The sequence below is a fragment of the Chaetura pelagica genome, unplaced genomic scaffold (assembly GCF_000747805.2).
Source record: "Chaetura pelagica isolate M959 unplaced genomic scaffold, ChaPel_1.0 scaffold457, whole genome shotgun sequence".
Taxonomy (NCBI): domain Eukaryota; kingdom Metazoa; phylum Chordata; class Aves; order Apodiformes; family Apodidae; genus Chaetura; species Chaetura pelagica.
The window spans coordinates 456,100-475,685 of record NW_009953969.1 but is presented as its reverse complement, the minus strand read 5'-3'; the positions used below and the strand labels follow the sequence as shown (position 1 = coordinate 475,685).

At 41.1% G+C, this 19,586-nt stretch overlaps 1 protein-coding gene across 1 annotated transcript in view; it reads left to right on the top strand.

The window, feature by feature from the left end:
• The first annotated feature begins 352 nt into the window (after positions 1-352).
• Positions 353-19,586, top strand: part of BRINP3 (bone morphogenetic protein/retinoic acid inducible neural-specific 3) — a 122,018-nt gene continuing 102,784 nt past the window's right edge. Inside the window, exon 1 of the mRNA XM_010002161.1 lies at positions 353-582. Coding sequence (XP_010000463.1) covers positions 353-582 — 230 coding nt within the window. The remainder of the gene's footprint in view (positions 583-19,586) is intronic.

The window sequence follows — 19,586 nt, the reverse complement described above, 5'->3', positions numbered from 1 at the left end:
GGGGGGGGGAAGGGGGGTGGAAACAACAAAACCAAAACCCAACAACTCCTCCCCTGACAAATTGTGAAGGTTTCCCTTCAACAGTAAATATTATCACTGATGATGTTAATGAAGACATTAGTTTCACAGCATTTGAAGAGCGGAAACACTCCACTGTTAACTAGCCTAGTGGGGTTTATGCTAATGCAAAATGTAATCAAGCAGGGGCCACTATCTCTTTAAACTGAAAGAAAGGAAACTTGTTTCTGCTTCCAAGGGATGTCTAATGTGTGCTTATCCAATTGCTTGTGTATTTTGTCTAGGTGGTGAGGGAAAGCTAAGAGAATGAAGGCTCTAAGTCCCCAGTGGAAGCATGAGATGGCGATGCAGTGCTGAAGTGTTCTCTCTGATGGCTCTATGGGAGTGGATAGCACTGAGTCTTCATTGCTGGGTTTTAGCAGTTGCTGCTGGCTCGGATCAGCATGCCACAAGCCCCTTCGACTGGCTCCTGTCTGATAAGGGACCCTTCCATCGCTCACAGGAATACACTGATTTTGTGGACAGAAGCCGACAGGGATTTAGCACGAGATACAAGATTTACAGGTATGGAGCAAAGGGAAAGCCATTACAGAGCTATGGTCTTAGAAGGTGTAAATGATCCAGCAGGGTTTCCTTAAGGGAAAGTTTCTGCTGTGGGAATGAATCCATAGAGTCAAAATTCATTGCTGATTTCTATTCAAGGCCATGTATGCGTTATGTGCTATGCTTGTGTTGTTTCTGTTTTGCTTAAACAACTTCTGATAACCATGTTGCTTTGTAAAACCTTGTTGTTTACTCCCTACCACCACTCTGCCCTAGTGACATGCTCAGCAATGTCCTAAAGGATTCAAACAGTATGTCTGATTGCAGAGGGACACATGGAACACCCTGGATGGTGCAGCAATGGTTCGACTGCTTGCAGGGTGGCTCATTAGGGCATAAACTGAGACTTTAATAATCATATTGTGGCTTCACAGATCCTTCTGGTAAATTATGGACTTGGTTGTAAAATCAGGACATTTCAGAAGTGACTCTAAAAGGTCCATATTAGTTCCTACCACTGTTTTCTGCTCCCCAGGAAGCACGAAGAGTCACTGTGAGTTTTAACCCATGTTGCAGGTGGTTAGTCCATCAGAAAAACTCAGCATTAGGCTGACCCAGTTCAGCCTGAATGGGCAGGGGGAAGGAAAAGGAGGGAAGACTTCAAAAAGTATAAATCTGCTTGAGAATTTGTGCCTTGTGATCCATTTTTAACTCATCAGTTCCCAGTGGCAATTTAACAGGGAATTATAATTACAGATAACTCAGTACCACGGAATAGGTGTCTCAAGGACATGGGAATGGAAAAGAGAGACCACTTGGGTTTGGAAAGATGAATTTCATGCCTATTTTAAACTCTTATTCCTTAGTGGTACCCAGCTCTTTAGAAGCAGGTAAGAGGGATATGAATACACCATCATCATTGAGTTCAACGTCCAGTGGGCTGTGACAAAAGTGGTGTTAGTTGGTAAAGATTTTCCTTCTTACTTTTCCTTCTTTATTTTCTTTTCCTAAATGGATGCAGCAGAGGGCACTCTGTTGCAGATCAACTTCACAGCAGGCTGCTTTGCCATAGAGAGAGAAATGAAGAACATTTTGTAAAGAAAGTGTGCTGTGGAAATCTGCTTGATGAAGTGGCTTGTCTTAACACAACAGAATTGCCCAATATTTACTGCATTTTAAAAGCCAGCTGTCATATCCAATAATGTAAAGCCAGTAATGCAGAGACTGAGGCAGCATATTTTATTCCTATTATTCTGTATTAGTCAACACTGAACCAAAATTATCTTGCTAAAAACGTGAAAGATGGAACTGCATTTCTTTCCAGCCCTTTCAATCAGGTCTTTGAAGGATTCTTCTCTCAGCCATCATTACAGAACCATTGTTCAGTTTTATAGATCTGTAATAATATCTCTAATATTTATTTGGGTTTGTGCATAGGTTTTAATTTGCTTTCATTTACATGACCCCACAGAAAGTGCTTCTTGTGTTTATTTCTCTCCTTGGCCTGTTCCCTTCAAGAAATGAGCCAGGGAGTCAAACAAGCTACCCGAATCCAAAGCATTTTTTTATTTAGTCCCTGAAATACCAACCTTACTGCAAAGTTTCCTTGTAAAATATGGTCCCATTAGCAGGCAGTGCAGAACATGGTGACCTTGTTACGAACCACACACTGTAAATTTAATCCTTCTTGCTTTCCTACCAGCCTTCCCAGGCACCTGGAGTCTAACTGGTCTGTTCATTCCCTCACCTACCTTTGACTGAAGGAAATGATCCTTCAGGGACACAGTCCTCATTCCAATGGAGAAGTAAGGAAGTGGAAAGCACAGGCCTGCCCAGACAGCTCAATCATGTTAACAAGAAGGAAAGGTGCCCAGGAGGGTCTCCTTCCCCTCTGCTCTTCACTTCAGCCCTTAAAGGCCACACCTGAGACTCGACATTTTCAAAGAAAAGGGGAAGGAAAGTTCTCTTCCTTCATTTTAACACCCATGCCAGGTCAAAATGCAATGGGATGAAGAAAAGTGAAATGTTATAGCGTGAGAGATTCCAGCAGATTGTGTCTCTTTCTGTATCCTTTATTGTAGCATGTGTGTAGGACAGTGAGGTCAGACAGGAAATGCTTGGAGACATCTCCTTCTTCTCCTTCTTTTTCTTCTTCTCCTTCTTCTTTTTTTCCCATTATTTTTCCCTTCCTTTGGCAGTCTAAGGAGAGGCAATAATGATGTAGAAAACAAACCACAACCTGAACTAAATTATTAACACTCCAAGGTTTTCTTTAACCTTCAAAATAGCATTCCCTACTATAATCAAGATCATGAGGCCTTTACCCTGCACGACTGACACTGGTTTGAACAGCATCAAAGTCATATATGTGCCCCTGAAAGACACAGAGTGACTAAAATCAAGGTGATAGGACAGAGAACTGAAAAAGAAAACAACAGAATATTACAAGGAAGATTACTTGAGACTTGATTAAAACATTGTCATTATTTCTCAACTCTTGGTTGAGAAACCAGCTGGTTCTGTAGCATGCCTGGCTCCCCAAGGAGGGGACCTGTCAACAAGAAAGGGTAGGGCTGAAAGGGACAAATCTGCTTTAATGAATGTGATAATGATTTCATAAATGCAATGATGTTCTAAGCAGGTATTGCAGGGCTAAATTATAATAACCAAGGTTGTTCAAAGTTGGGAGTGGTGGGCTGGTGCTGGTTGTGTGAGAGTGTGGTATTCCCTGCAATTCTTTGCAGGCAATATGAAATGTAATAGTTTCCATAGGTTTTGGTGGCAAGAAAAGAAGTGTCAAGAAAGCACCTGGATGGTGCTGCAACCCTCTAAATTAGTGGGAACGCTATGTCAATATTTGGTGGGAGATGGTTCCTGGAGCTAATATTTTGGCAAGAACATGGAGTTTAGAGTTTGTTATTTAATGTAATACACCAGGGGAGTGCTGTGCCTCTTAGGTACAGCAGCTTCCCAGACAAAGGAGTTTAAATCCAAACAGAATGAGAGGAGAGGTTACCAAGATGGAAAGAGTGATTGGGAAATTATGCAAAGGACCCACATTGTCTCAGAAGAGGTAATTTCTGCAGAGCTAGAGAAATATTCATGCTGTCAAATCAGGTCCTGGGGAAATCTCCTCCTGGAGATTGTGGTGTTTTGTTCAAGCAAAATGAGTGAAAATCTGAAACAGATGGAAAAACTCCTCTTGATAACTGAACCTATGATCTAAAGTGAGCAAGATGGAAGATGGAAGAACACTACTCACTAAAATGGGAGTTAGAAGTCAAGCAGAGTCAAAATTAAAGTCAGTTGTATTTTGTTTTATTCCCTATTAACATATTTTAGCCCACAGCTATCTTCTTCTCACAGGTACCCTCCCAACAGACAGCATTAAGTAAAAACATATCTCAATTAGTAATTTTCACCCCTATGTAAAGTCTGGAATGACATTTCCTTGTGCTTTTCCTAAGGTTGCTTTGAAGTGATCATTTAGGAATTCCAAACACCGAGAATTAATAAAGTATCACTGGATTGCATGCACAGTGTCACTGCTGGGCAACTGGGATTATACATGCACACAAGAGGAAAGAAGTTTCTCTGCCACCTAAAGGGCACTTTTTTAGGCCTGCCTCCACAATCCCAGTTATGCAGGAGGTCTGTCTCAGATGGGAATATCTCCATGATGAGAAATGGTATCTCCAAGTGCAATGATAAAAGAACATGGGTTCTTATGGACACTTGTGGCTCAGGAAGGGAGACAGACAAGAGGGTCTCAGAGGTGGGTAGGAAAGACCAAAAGGAGACAGGGAGTTCTCATTCCCAAAGTGTTCCTCTCTTTCCAGCTCTGTTACATATGTGAGGCACCAGAGCAGAGCAGTCATCTGCTCTAGGTAGCACTGAAGAGCACAGAAGAAATCAAGCTCGCTTGTGACACTGATTCCCAACTTCAGCCCTCAGTTCGTCTTTGAAGGTCTTGGGAAAAGCAGGACCACATCCTGCTGAGCAGCATATTTCTATCTTTTGTTCAGTATATTTGGCTTTTAAATCAAGGGCAGAGCATCTCTTGGTGAGAGGAACCAGTGCTAGAGCTAGGAAAGATACTGGGGAGTGGTGCTGGCTCAGCCAGCAGGATTAGGAATGTTTTCAGGAGTCAGTTTGTTTGACAAGAACCCAAGCATGTTTCAGCTTGGCAACAAAAGAGAATATTGATGCCAAGATTGCCTTCTGCCTTTATTTTTTTTATATAATGCACTGCAGGACTGTGTGTTGACTATCTCGCTTTGTATTCTCGTGTGTGTGTGTGTATTTAATCAAAAATCCTAAGGAAACTCAAATGGGAAAGAGGAGAGTGAGCCTTATTTTATGTAAACATCACCAAAATCCATTTCCAGAATATCCAAATGTAATATTTTCAGGATCATTATTAGATTAAACCTCCTACTCAAATGTTTCCCTAGAACAAAGAACATTTTTTTAGAGAATATAGTGTGTCATCATTTCAGTTAGTAAGTTCATAAATCATTTCATTTGCCCTCAAAAAATGAGGATAATAGACGCTGTAACTTAATGGTTTCATGCAATCACTGAAGTAGTATAAAAGCTGTTTAACACTAATAATAGATTCATTCTTCAGTCAGCAGGAGAGTCTGCCAGGATCTTGGGCATGAAATCAGGTCGCTTCCATTAATTCTTTGAAGATTTTTGGTTACTTCGGTCTTTGTTCTTTCATTTGCCCTTCCTTTTCACTTGGGTTTAAATATCCCTGCCAGTATTCAAGGCGTGGAGGATTTATAGTGCTGAAGACTTTCATGAACGGGAAAACCAATTACCAACATTTCTTCTGGTTACTGAAAAGAAAATATTTTAAAAGGGGTTTTTATTACTTGAATTATCCATTTAAAAATTAATTTAAAAATAATAGTTCATTAGCATTTTTAAGAATGTATGATTCTTTGTCTGGAAGGGTATTTGTATCTTTTTGATCCAGAAAAAGAACAACTGACATCAAATGTGGGCACTCAGTAGTTCCTGTCATTTTCTTCCACTTAAGGTTGTGGCCAATAGCTCAGAATTCTAATCTTAGTTGTCTCCTGGATCTGATGGATTGATCCTACAGGTTTTACTACTCATTACGCTGGTTGTGAATGATTGTTGTGCAGCTCAAGCTTCTATTCCAACAGACACCCTCATGAAGAACAGCAATGCTTCAAAATAATGTCTTGTTGCTCGAGTCTCCCTAGAATCCCCAGATGATTGTTATAGATAACAGTGTTCTTAAGGTCATTAGTGGCTCCACATCTCGATTCATCTTTTGATACTCTTCATTTCAGCTTTATTTATGCAGCTTGAGGTATTTTTACTGACCAGACAATTTGATGTATATATCTATCTATCTATCTATATATATCTCTGAAAACTGCAGACACAAAGCCCACCAGCAATTTAGAAGTTGTGTATGCAGATCTCACATGCAGAGAAGACACAGCATCTGGCTTTAGGTAATGAATATTAATTTCTCCAGGGAAAAACAGAGAGACAGGTTTTTACTTCTATGAGGAACAGAACTTAGAAGCACCAGTCATTTTCTACCAAATATTCTGAAAGATCAGCGGAATCTGAGAGGTGAAAAGATACAATTGGTTAATTTAAAGTAAATATTTGTATTTTAACTTGCTCTGCATTATACTCTCACCATTCTTGATATTTATCAGCCTTGCCCACTGATAAATGTGGTCTATTAATAGAAAGTAAACAGAGGGAACACATTTTTACCCCCTTCCATCTATCTAATGACATTTGATTTAAATTGTGTCTTTAGCCATTTATATACATGGGTGAAAATAAATGAGTTTCTTACTTCCCATTTTTGCAGTGAGGAGAATACTGTTCATTAGAAAGAAAAAGCTTGTGTCTTCTGCAGTCAGGTGTCCCAAATAAGAGCCTTTGACCAATGCATCATATTGAATCATAGAATTGTGAATGTTGGAAAGGAACTTAAAGCTCATCCAGTTCCAACCGCCCTGCATGGGCAGGGACACCTCCCACCAGCCCAGGCTGCTCCAAGCCCCATCCAACCTGCCCTTCAACACTGCCAGGGATGGGGCAGCCACAGCTTCCCTGGGCAACCTGGGCCAGGGTCTCACCACCCTTACAGTGAAGAACCTCCTCCTAATATCCAATCTAAATCTCCCCTCTCTCAGTTTTAAACCGTTCTTCCTTGTTTTATCCCTCCCTGCCCCTCCAAAGCCCCTCCCCAGCTTTCCTGGAGCCCCTTCAGGCACTGGAAGGTGCTCTAAGGTCTCCCTGAAGCCTTCTCTTCTCCAGACGGAACTCTCTCAAGGGTGAAAGGAACTAAAGGAAGTCCACTATGGACACCTCCTGGTTAATCAAAGGTTCGGAAGTTCTCCATAACACTGGCAATGCCAAAATAAATATTTCCTTACTAGCTCCTGGTATTAAAATGCCTCCGTCAGAAGCATTCTGTCAGATCTTGCTGATTAACTCTTAAATTATGCCACTGAAATTAAACTTTAACTGAGGCTACAATAGAAGCCATCTCCGAAACTGTAACTGAAACACATGAACCTTCTGTTTCATACAAGCTATTATGCTCCAGTGTCTTTCTCTCTGTTTTCACATGATTCTGGATGTAGTTAATTAAATTAGCCTTGAGAGCATATAGTTGTTCTGTGTGTGCACAGAAGTAAATATATATGCATTAATGTGGCTCCCAAAGCTCTATACTTAACCCTTGGTTTTGCACAGATTCCTTGTATGATAAAGGCACATGAAATCCATCCATATGCCCTAGATTTTCCACCTGTGTCTCCCCTGGTGGATCCAATATGTGCTCATGCTTGGGCAGTGAACCCTCTGATAAGACCTGTCAATATTACCTGTTTGAAGAGCATTACAAGTTTGGGTAACTCCCAACCTTCAAGCAATCTGAAAGCAGTTTGTGCTGACTTGGGACTTAGACACCATTATCTTTTCCCTTTTTTTCACGTCAGGCACTTTACAGTATCTAAAAGTCGGGTTTATTTTCCAACTTTCCTCTGAATTTTGCTTTTCTTTTTTGTAAGACCATTTCTCATGTGGTTGACTTTGAAGGTCCATCTGCTTATTTAGAATTTTGCCTGGAGAAGTAATGGTTTTGTCTATTTTTGCTGCTGTCTCCTTGGCCTGGATGAGCACAACCAAATGTGTGGTCGTCTCGTAGTTCTGACATTGAAGTTCTGTGTGACTTGGAGTGTCCTTGGAACCAAAACCATCAAGGAATATTAAATGTCAGTACAATACATTGAGTCCCCGACACCCAGCCTTTCCCTCATGAGAGACTAAACAAAAAAATAAAATAAACTGAGAGTTCAACAACATTTTTGAACCCGAGGGTCATTTTCCCAGTCAATGAGATTCATAGAATAACTTGAAAAGCAATTTTAAACATAGTAATTATTGGAATTTAAAGACAATTAACATTCACATTTAGACTTCAAAGGATTTGTGGCCAATAGCTGTGTCTGATGACAGCATGTACTTGATATAGTTGACACTGGTGAGGCTACACCTTGAGTACTGGGGTCAGTTCTGGACCCCTCATGACAAGAAGGACATTGAGGGGCTGGAGCGTGTCCAGAAGAGAGCAACCGAGCTGGTGAAGGGTCTAGAGAAGAGGCTGAGGGAACTGCGGTTGTTTAGTCTGGAAAAGAGGAGGCTGAGGGGAAACCTCATTGCCCTCTACAACCACCTGAAAGGAGGTTGTAGGGAAGTGGGAGTTGGCCTCTTCTCCCAAGTGAACAACAACAGGACCAGAGGAAATGGCCTGAAGTTGCAGCAGGGGAGGTTTAGCTTGAATATTAGGAGGAATTTCCTTACTAAAAGAGTGCTCAGGTAATGGAATGTGCTGCCCAGAGAGCTGGTGGAGTCGCCATCCCTGGAGGTGTTAAAAAAAACATGTAGATGTGGCACTTCAGGACATGTCTTAGTGGGCACAGTAGGTTTTTCTGGGTTGATGGTTGGACTCAGTGATCTTGGAGGTCGTCTCCAACCATGATGATTCTATGGCTCTGTGACTTGAGGTGGTTTTATCCTTGTGAAACCTGCATTCCTAAACTGTGGTGAAAAAAAAAAGACATTTTTCTTCTCTATTTTGACATTACATCTAAAATCCATATGATATTTTACTATTTCCTCATGGGAGACTGTCACTGTTCCACCTGGTGCTGATGTTGGGACATATTACATGAATTGCATTATTTGTTTTCACCAGATCAAAGCAAGAAGGTGATTCTCCCCCTCTACTCCACTGTCCTGAGACCCCAGCTGGAATACTTTATCCAGCTCTGGGGTCTCCAGTATAAGAAAGACATGGATCTGTTACAGCTGGTCCAGAGGAGGTCACAAAGATGGCCAGAGGGCTGACAGGCTGAGGGAGGCGAGATTGTTCTGTCTGGAGTAGGGAAGGCTTCAGAGAGATCTTATTGTGGACTTTCAAGATATAAAGGGGGATTATAAGAAAGGCTGAGAAAGTCTTTTTACTAAGGCTTTTAGTGACAGGGCAAAGAGCAATGGTTTTAAAGTAAAAGAGGGCAGATTTCCCTTAGAGATATAGAATAATTGTTTTGCAATGAGGGTGGTGAGATACTAGATGAAGTTGCCCAGAGAAACTGGTGGATGGCCCCAACATTGGAAGTGTTCTGAAAGGTCCTGAAAATCAGGGTCCTGAAACAATGTTATGCAAAAATGGCAAGGAGTTACCTAAAAATTAGTCTTCTGGGACAGCAAACTCATCATCTCAGATGATGGAATCCATTTGGAGTTAAAGGAAAGGGTCTGAACTGACTGACTACAGAAACATCTGGATTTAGACTAGCAAGAAATGCCATGTTGATCTTCATGGTAAATAGGGAGACACAGGAAATATATAAACCTGTCCACTGTGGACTTGATGATGAGACTAATCCAGCCTAAGGATTAGGATTTTGGATTTATTAAACTCTTTTCTGACATAAAGAGAGATGTTTCTATCACTGCTAACAAATGGGAGGATTTGGAACAGTGGTATGGAGATTGAATTCTCGTGCTGTGAGATGAGGAATGGTCATACTCCTCACAGGTGGAAGCAGAAGGTGCCCTTCACAACTGATGTATTCAAGAATTACACATTATTTCCTTTTTGTGAGGTCTTCATCTACTGCTATTTATTGGAAGGTGATTTGGGAATTAGAGGGGAAGCTTGGTCCCAGTTCTGTTGCTCCAAAGACAGTGGGAAATGATAATGCCATAGTATGGAGCAGGTACAAATGCAGCCCTCTGGAATACATGCCAGTGAACTGTTCAATTCTTCTTACTGTTCACATTCCTCAAAGGTCATTCCAGGTTGTTTGATCACATTTTTCATCCCAAATAATAATATGAACCACTAATTTCAGTCAAGTTGATGATATCATTAACTATTTACTCAAAAGATACAGAACTTGGAGAATATGTTTGCAAATTCTGGAGCCCATTTTGAGGCAGACAGTTAGACACACACCCTGTGTTACCTCTGAAGTAGTTTACAGTAATTTCTGTCTTCAACCAACTTTTTTTTTTATGCTGATAAGCTAAAATTGACAATTTCAGGCAAGAATACAACCCTCTATTAGAAACACTTTGTATTTCCTGGTCTTTTCTCCTGTGCTTTTGTCATTTCTGCTGTGTAAATCTTGTCAAGTTGGAGGTATTTGTGAAAGGATTAGCTTGATTCTGTCTTTCTTTCCACTCTATTGCCAGGAGAATTAGATGGTACAAGATGATTTTTTAGTTCAAAAGTTGGCAAAGCACAGAGTAACACACTCTCCTCCTTGCTATCCAATAATAACCTGAAAAGAAAATGGAATTCAGCTCTACCATTTCCCTCCAATGCTTGTTCCTACCTCCTTATCTTTTCATCTAGGGGGGGGGGGGGCTTTTGCTCATGTTTGTTTCAGTGGGAAAAGCAACCAAATCTTTCATGATGGTATCTATCCTACTCTGCTTCCACTAAACTGAGAATGTTAGCCAGACATGCCAGATATACAGCAGATAAAATTGTAAGCATCAAACCTAATTTTCCAGTTCTGTATTTAACTGATTTTCTAGGATGACTGCTACTCAAGTGTGAAATATTCTTGTGTTTCACTCTTACAGCCTGAGGAGTTTCACAGTGTCACATTTTTTGCTCTGCATTGATTTAATGATAAAACACTAACAAAGGTAGGGGGACAAAGCTGACTCTTGAGTTTCATATGAATCACTAAGTGGCCCATGTAAATTCTTCTAAATGCTCAGCCATCTCTTACTGTCAATATAGAGACAACTCACTAATCAGCAGCAATAAAGGCGCTTTAATTGCACGCTTTTGTCAGGCATATTTCTAAGCAAGCATCTCCAAAGTATATAAAGCTTAATTAAAATCTATAATTCAACTATCTGGGTGCATTGATAGAAATATAGCCCCATTTTAAATGAGCTTTACCAGTTTAACAGCTCTGGGCTTCAAAGAAAAGTAGATTAATACAAATAGCCTGCAGGGAAAGATAAAGGTTCAGATCTCAGCAATCTGAAAACTTTGCATTTCTATGGAATCCAATTTCAGGCTACACAAATAAAGTTAAGAGGATGAATAAACTTGCTGCATAGGATATTTTGTTATCCTAGCCAGTGTTGCTCATTGAATTAAATGTCATCATTCTGCTGAAATTCCCATTTTGTTTCATTTCTCATGCTACAGATATGTTCAGTCTTTGATGTTCTCTAAATATCATTGAAGTTAATGCCATATCAATTAAACATGTTGTTGAAGGACTATTTTTTCCTCACTAGTCGATCTTTCTTTAAAAAAAAAATATTCTATACAGCTTAGCATTAGCATGCAGACCCAAATTCTCAAAAGAGCCTCCAGTTTTCAAGACTTGGTATGAGTGATATTTGTTGATTGAGCTCCATCAGGGGGTTAAGAGCTGTAGTGTGGAAAATGGCCCCTCAGTTTTAAAATTAGTAACTAGGACGCTTGCACCATCATTAATAGTGCACATGAAATTAAGGTAAACAGTTGCGTTTAACAAGATTATAACCTTTCAGGTTTTGGCAAAAGGTATCCAGAGCTAAGTTAGATGGGACTGTGGATGGCAAGGTCTCTTTTCCCTGAAGACTGATGGATCCCACAGTAGAGTTTCCCCATATGGTACATTTCTCTTCTGCTGAAGCCACTAATTGAGGGTAACTGGCACTAAAAAGAAGATCTCTGTTCCTCTGAGTGGAAGTGAATTGGGCCATTGCATGCATAGATACTCATTGGTAAATTAGATTACAGCTGAATCCAGAGCAGAGCTGAAGAACTGGAGACATAAATGGCAAATTGGTGGCTTGCCTGACACCAGAGCATGAACAGATAGAAGGAAACTTGTGCTACCCTGCACAGAACTTGTCTCCTAAGTCTGATGTGGGTAATAAAAAAACTGCTCTGCCAACCTGCTATGCCTCATTAACTGAGACTAATTAGTGGAGAAACCTTAATTGGCAGGGAGTGACACTGACCCTGTGCTGTCTGTACACCCCTGCCCACTCTTACTCTGCTCTACACATAAGTGTAACAGTGAGGGCCCTAAGCTGGGGAGTAACCAGATCAAAGAGGAATTTGGTCAATTCAACCAAGCTTTAGAAGTTTATTTTTAATTATTTTGCATATGAGAAGCATACTGACAACATCCCAATCAGAGTGCTTTGTGAACTACTTGTGAAATTTATTTGCTGCTTTAATTAAAGTGCATACCTGTGTGTGTACCTGCATAATGCAATTTTTCCTCACCCTTGCTTTGCAGGATGCTTTGAGAACATCCTGCTTTCAGATTAAGTGCTACAGTGTCATTATGGGAATGTAAAAAGCTCTAGACTTTTCTGAAAGGAGCTGATGTTCGTGAAATACCCTTGTAGTAAGCATGCATGCATATGCTCACATCACATTTTCCTGTATCAAGAGCTGCAATTTTGCAGGATACTGTACAGGAACTTAGACTAATAGCTCCATGCAATCATTATGGTATCATCAACAGCATTGTTAAACATATCAGAATTGTAAGTAGACTCTGGGACATTACTGCTCAGGAAGTATTTCAGAAAACAGTGTTGATGCACATCTGTTTGATTTAAAATAGAGTTTTAGAAGGACACTAAGGCTGGAGTTCAGACGTATCTCATATCTAAAGAGTGAACTGTCAAACTGCAGATTCTTCTGTGGTGGCTGTTCTCAACCTCCAAAACTATTTTGCAAGGTATACAGTCATTATCCAGATTAAGGAACCCTTCAACATTCATTCATAAATACCCTCAGCTCCTCTAAAACATTTCCTTCAAAAACCAGACATCTTCTCTGTGCCAATGTCACAGCTTTGCTGAACAACTTTAGGTCCTGTCAGGACTGACATTTCCTTTGGAAATCTGAAAAACATCATCATCTCCCTCACTGCCATCTCTCCCTTTATGGAACAGATTCTGATGCTGAAAATTATCTAATTCAGAATGTCAAATATTCAAAGCTGGTAATTCCAACAGTTAAAGATCTTTCCCCCAGTGTCTTTCTGTCATTTAAAAGGAAAGTTATACTGACAGAAAGCTGAAATAAATGGATTAACATTTCTCTTGAGTTCATTAGGTTAATTTTGAGTAAGAAGTTGAGACTGCTAATATGCAGACAGAAAGAGTCACAGGAAAATCCCAAAGAAATCAAGTTGCTGAAAACTTATTTCTGACAAAATAGTCCAGATGATGCACACCAAACACCACATTATGCAATGTCTGTACTTCTACCTTGGAGGAAAAGGAATAGCTACTAGATAACCTCAAATTCAGTAAGGTTGCTGTAACCTTTTATCCTCCCCAGAATCCCTAGATATACATTCTTCTCAGTAACCATCTGGATGCAGATTCCTAGAGTTTTTAGAAAACGTACTTTCACCTAACAGTTGAATTTAAATATAGCATCTCAGTTGCAGACTTGTGGAATAAGTGTCATTTCACTCTAGCAGTTAGCATATGGTACTTGGCTCTGGGAGAAAGAAAACTGAAGTTGAAGCCAAGTTGTCAGGAAGCTACTAGCAGGTCTAGAAGATAAACTGTGCAGGGTTCCTTCAGTGCTTTGGGGCTCCTTTCTCACCTACTAGTATTTTGGTATTTATAGCTGTATTTGACAGCTTTTGCAGTGGTCACAAGCTATCCTTGGAGTGGAAGAAAAAACAGCTTAAAAATATTTGTTGTGCTGTTACATGTAATTAAAAAGCTGTTCAGGCAAATACTCCCAATTAGTGAATTTCTCTTTCAAACTGTAAACCTTGGATGCAAATAGAGTGCATTGAGCAAGGGACCCCTTCAAGCACGGCTCATAGAGTTGCCCATCTGGCTTTTTTCAGGCACACGTGCTCCAGATCTCACAAGCCCCACAGCAACAGCAGGTGAAAGGCCAGGTTAGATCTCAGCCAGCCTTTGGTTTTCCATCTATCTTCTTTGGTAGAACACTCCCTTATCCTGTCTGTTTCTTATCACTTCAGCTTCCTTACAAAAAGTGGCTTTTAGCCAAGCCAACAGTTTTTTAGAATGGAGGCTCTTCTTGCAAGGACTGTGCTCAGCATTACTAAACCATTACACTTCTCAACTTCTGTTTTACTGGGTGAGAATCCCCCGCATTCAGGCGCAGCCACACACCTTGTCGTGCATGATAAAATGCCCTGAAAGTCTCTCGCAGCCTTAAACCTGCTTTGAGTGTGTCTCAGGGTTTAAGGCCAGACAGAAAGCTTAAGCTTATCCCTCTCTCCCACTGTGGGGTGGGGAGAATAAACACCAACTAAAAGACCATGAGTCTAGACAAGGACCGGGAGGGTTCACTCCCCAGGTACAGACACAAAAGAGACTTGACTTAGGGAAAAAAATAAGTTAAATTTATTACTAATTATGTGCAAGGAGAGAACACAAAACAGAGCTCAAATCCCTCACCCCATCCCACCCTTCTTCCCGGGCCCAAATGACTCTGTTCCCCATTTCTCTCCCTCCTCCCCCCCGTGGAACAGAGGGACAGGAAATGGGATTTAGGATCAGTTCATCACAGCTGGTTTTCCGCCGCCTCCTCCTCATGGGAAGGATTCCTGACACTCTGGCCCCACTCCAGCACGAGGTCCCTGCCAGGCCCAGATTCCCCCCGGTGCCTCCGCCACGAGCCCCTGGCACCGGGTGCAGCCCCTCAGGATCTGGCAGCTCCGGTGGAGCTTCCAGCAGCTTCTCCCAGGAGCCGGCCCTACCCCCGCCGCTACCAAAACCAACCATGCTGACCCAACACAGTGGGGAAAGTTACACTTGAAATGAGATGTAGACATCTACAGGCTGTTTTAGGACCTGATCAGCCAAAACACACCACTTCCTAACACTATGTGTCCTACCGCTGCTATGTATCGTTTACTTGTGTTTTTAATTTCAATATGTTTACCTCCCTTGAAAGTGCTTGTAGAACAGCCTGTGGAAAGGCTTGTTTTTGAACATATTCTCAAAACGAGTTATAGCTCTGGCAGCAGCAATGCAAGTTTCCCTTATCTCATGCTATGCCAAAAAGCAGCAGTTCTGATTCAGCAGTAACCACGGACAAAGATGATATACTGCAGTTTTATTAAGGCTGTAGATTGTGCAGCTAAATAACAGTTCATCATCTGAAGCACAGCTTCTAGCTCAGTATCAGTTCACGTTCACAAGATTTAATTTTGAAAGCACTTAAAAATCACCTCAAAATTATTTTTGCATTTAGATTTCATTTCGACACCTATTTAACTCGTTGAGTTGTCAAGGAGTAAATACTTTTGCATGTTCTAAACATAAATCTCACCTAAATTTTTTTTTTCCATAGTTCCTTGTGGTAGTTTCTGGAATTATCTGCTTCATTATAAAAACATCAGAATGTGTGAATTTAATATGGTGTAATGACTTGCAAAAAGTTAACAGGTATATAAAAGATGTTTTGTGATTCTGTAGAGATTTAGATTGTGGGAAGTACTCACAATTCTAATGAAAAAGTAATTAAAATCCTAATTTGAGCTGACCTCCAGAGAGAACAGTCATCCACCTGTTTGTTTTAGTTCAGATTTTAATTTTGTAAAACTACAGCTTGATTGATTTAAGAACAAAAAAATCACACCAACCGAATAAACCCTTATATAAGTGTCTGGATAGAAAAAGAAGAAAGAATATTCAAGATCTTCACTTTTCTGTATGAAGTTCTGTATAAATGCAATATGAAAGTGATCTGAATTCTTAAATGATGAAAGTTTCCTTCATTTTAAGAAAGCATTTTGTAATTAATTCTTTATCATGTTGAAATATTAACACACTTTCTCTGACAAGTGAGTCTTAGCACTATTCAATGTGATAATCTTCCATGGTGTTATTGGGAAGGAGGTAATTCTGGTGATCATTGGGAAGAAAAAAACCCAAATACTGTGAAAAGATAGGTTTGGTATGAGCTGCACACTCATTTTTCCATTATTTCTCCATCATATATATGACATTACTATGGTGGAGTTAGGGTTTTCTGATGGTTTCTCACCTGAGTCTCTAACCAAGTCTTTTGTTTGAGACAGCTCACTTCCCCTCCTGCCTCGAAATAGATCTTTTAAATATTATTTGAGGACGTAGACTGTATTGAATTGAGAATTGTATCTAGCAAATTATTTCATACATATACATGTGAAAAAACCCTGCAGTCTGCCTTTTTCACAACAAAAAACTGTTCTGATTTCATTCTTAATGTGTCTAAAAGTAGAATGTCTCTGCCTGTGGCAGGAAGGTAGATGATCTTTAAGGAACCATTCCAACAGATAAAACACATATATATACACACACAAATAAACAAAACCCAAGTTCTTGCAGATTGGAAATAAAATCCTGCTGTTTTTAGGGTTTTCTGCCTTCAAGAATGCAAAATACAGAGGCTGCCTACTGCAATGGACATAATTAGAGGTGAAAGTTTTATTGTAGCTTCTCCAATTTCAACCATTTACCTTTCAATAAAGGTAATAAATACAGTCACAATAAATAAAGCCCCTGTCTGAAAACAGTGATTACTAATTAATGCAGTTCCTTAAGGTCATAGAAAGGTTTCTTCACCTTGGGTAAATAATGTTGTCAAATGATTCTCCTTTTCTGCGAGCATTTTTTTAGGGCAGCGCTCTTGCATGCACTCGTGTTATCGTGTGAAACAGCTGCTGCAATATACATTTCTGTTTTATTATACCACTATATTTTAAATTTGTCTGCAGTCAAATTAATCTTAAACTGTGTCACTCCCTGAAATGAGATTCCAAGCTATCGCTTTGGCTAACACATCCAATCAAAGGCTTGGCAGAAACATGTATTTCTGATTATTTTGTGTCGTGCTGAACAACCTGGAAAAGGAGTATGTGAATCTCTGTGTTAGGAAGGTCTTTGGGAGTTTTTTTGCTCTTTAGGAGTTTTGTTGCTTGATGGGATCTTGGATGTGGATGTTGTGGAGAGACTGCTGAGGTTTGCCCCTTGGACTATTGACTCTTTCTGCTCATCCATGTGGGCACCAGTGTTACTGCTAGGGGAGACTTTGGATGTACCAAAGGTGACTGAAAGTCTCTGGGGTCCAGGGCATGAGGGCTTAGATGGTGTTTTCCTCAGTCCCCCCAATCAAGGGCAAAGGCTGGGAAATTATTGTAGGATCCTGCAGGTCAACACCTGTACTGACAACAGGTGTTTGTTGTTGACTATGGGACCTTCTTTGTGGATTGAGGAGTGCTAGAGAGCAACGGAATACACTTGGCAATGTAGATTGAGAGCATCTTATTGTCCCCCTTTACTCTGCCCTGGTAAGGCCACATTTGGAATGCTGCAGCCAATTTGAACCTCCACAGTTCTGGAAGGACAAGGAACAAGAGGCCACCTCAGGGCCACAAGTATCATGAGGGGACTGGAGCATCTGCCCTGTGAAGAAAGGCTGAGAGAGCTGAGGCTGTTCAGCTTAGAGAAAAGGAGGCTGAGGGGGGATCTCATCAATGCTTGTAAATATCTACAGGGGGATAGTTAGGAGGATGGATCCAGACTCTTCTCAGTGGTGTCAAGTGACAGGAAAAGAGGCAATGGGCACAAACTAGAGCACAGGAAGTTCAACCTAAACATAAGGAAAAATTTCCTTACTCTGTGTGTAACAGAGCACTGGGCCAGGCTGCCCAGAGAGGTTATGTAGGCTCCATCCCTGGAGACATTCAAAACCCTTCTGGATGTGTTCCTGTGTTATCTACTGTAAGTGATACTGCTCTAGCAGGGAGTTTGGACTAGATGATCTCCAGAGGTCCCTTCCAACCCCCACCACTCTGTGATTACGTGAAAGCACTGAGGAGAGCTTGAAACTGATATAATGAATCAAAATCAAGTGCAGAAGTGCAGGATTGGGAAAGAAGAGTGCAAGATGGTGGGCACAGGAGCAAAGGGGCACTTGCTTCAAGGACATGTAGACAAGAACATGTGGCCTGGGAAGTGGCTACAATGAACTGGAGCTCTAAGCCCAAGCACAGAGGTACCTCATGATTGGAGTAACAGAGGCAGGGTGGAACAGCTTGGACAACTGCAGTGCTGTGATGGATTGAGTCGAGCTGTGGTGGGGTAACCTTGGCAAAGGACCAGATGCCCAGCCAGCTGTTTTCTCACTCCCTCATCTCAACAGGAGAAGGGGGAGAAAACAGGAAGAAAGCTTGTGACTGAGATAAAGACAGGAAGATCACTTACCAGTTACTGCCACAGGTGAAAGAGATTCAACTGGGGGAAAATTAATTTCTTGCCAAATAAAATAGGTTTGGGTACAGAGAAACAAAATCCCTGATATAAAACAACACCTTCTCTCCTCCAGCCCCTCTGTCCTCTTTACCCAGGCTCTCAGAAACTCCCTCATTCCCAACTTTTCTATTTCCTTCCTCCCAAAGCAGAGCAGGGGGATGAGGAATGAGGTGTTATAGTGAGTCCAGAACATTCCTCTCTGCTAATTCTGCCTCTGCAGTTTTCCCCTCTCCAGTGTGGGCTCTCCATGGACCACAGCCTCCTTCAGGGCACATCCACCTGCTCCAGCATGGGGTCCTCTAAGGGCTGCATGGGACCTTCTTCACCACAGGCTGCAGGGGAGTCTCTTGGTAGTGCTGCGTTAATGGTTGGACTTGATCTTAAAGGTATTCTCCTTGTGCTTTAGAAGAAACTTTGGGTTATTTAGGGAACTGGAAAGCTCCTTTGAAGGTGAAGGGAGCTCTGGGAAGTTGGCAAGGCTGCAGGCATCCTCAGGAAAATAAGTAGATGTTTGAGGGGACCAGCTTGGCTGAGCAAGGAACTTGTGACAGAGCTTCAAAGCAAAGAGGCATCACACAGGAGGTGGAAACAGGGACAGACTCCCAGGGAGAAACTTGGAAGCTTTCTTGAACAGGCAGTGGTGGTGGTAGGAGAACTAAAGCTTAACTGGAGTTGAGACTTGCAAGGGACAGCAGGGGCAACAAAAAGAGCTCATCTAGTACTTGGGGATGGCAGTCGGTGTGGTGTCTCTTCCCTCCTTACTCCTTTTTGGATGGAGATTGCTTATCAGCTATGATTCCCCTAAAATGTTGCAGAGACTTTTATTCCTTCTGTACAGCTCAAATATATCTGCTTTATGGACTGAGATAAAAAAGAAAAAGGCAGTGATATGTGAATGAATTCTGGGAGGTTTAGCCTCATGGGTTTAAAAGAGTCTTTCTTCATTAAGTTTTAGAAAAGTGCTTATTTGTGCCTCTCATTAAGGGACTTAGAACTGACTGCTACCTGTATGGATGACTAATTTTATATGCTTTTGTGTGAAATAGATTAAGACTCGAGGGCTTAGGGTGCTTTTTCGAACTTTGAAAACTTATGCCCAAGTCCCTTAGTCCTTCAAGATTCACTGTGTGACCATGCACAAATCTTTCAGTCTGTTCTTCCAGCAGATAAAACTCTTT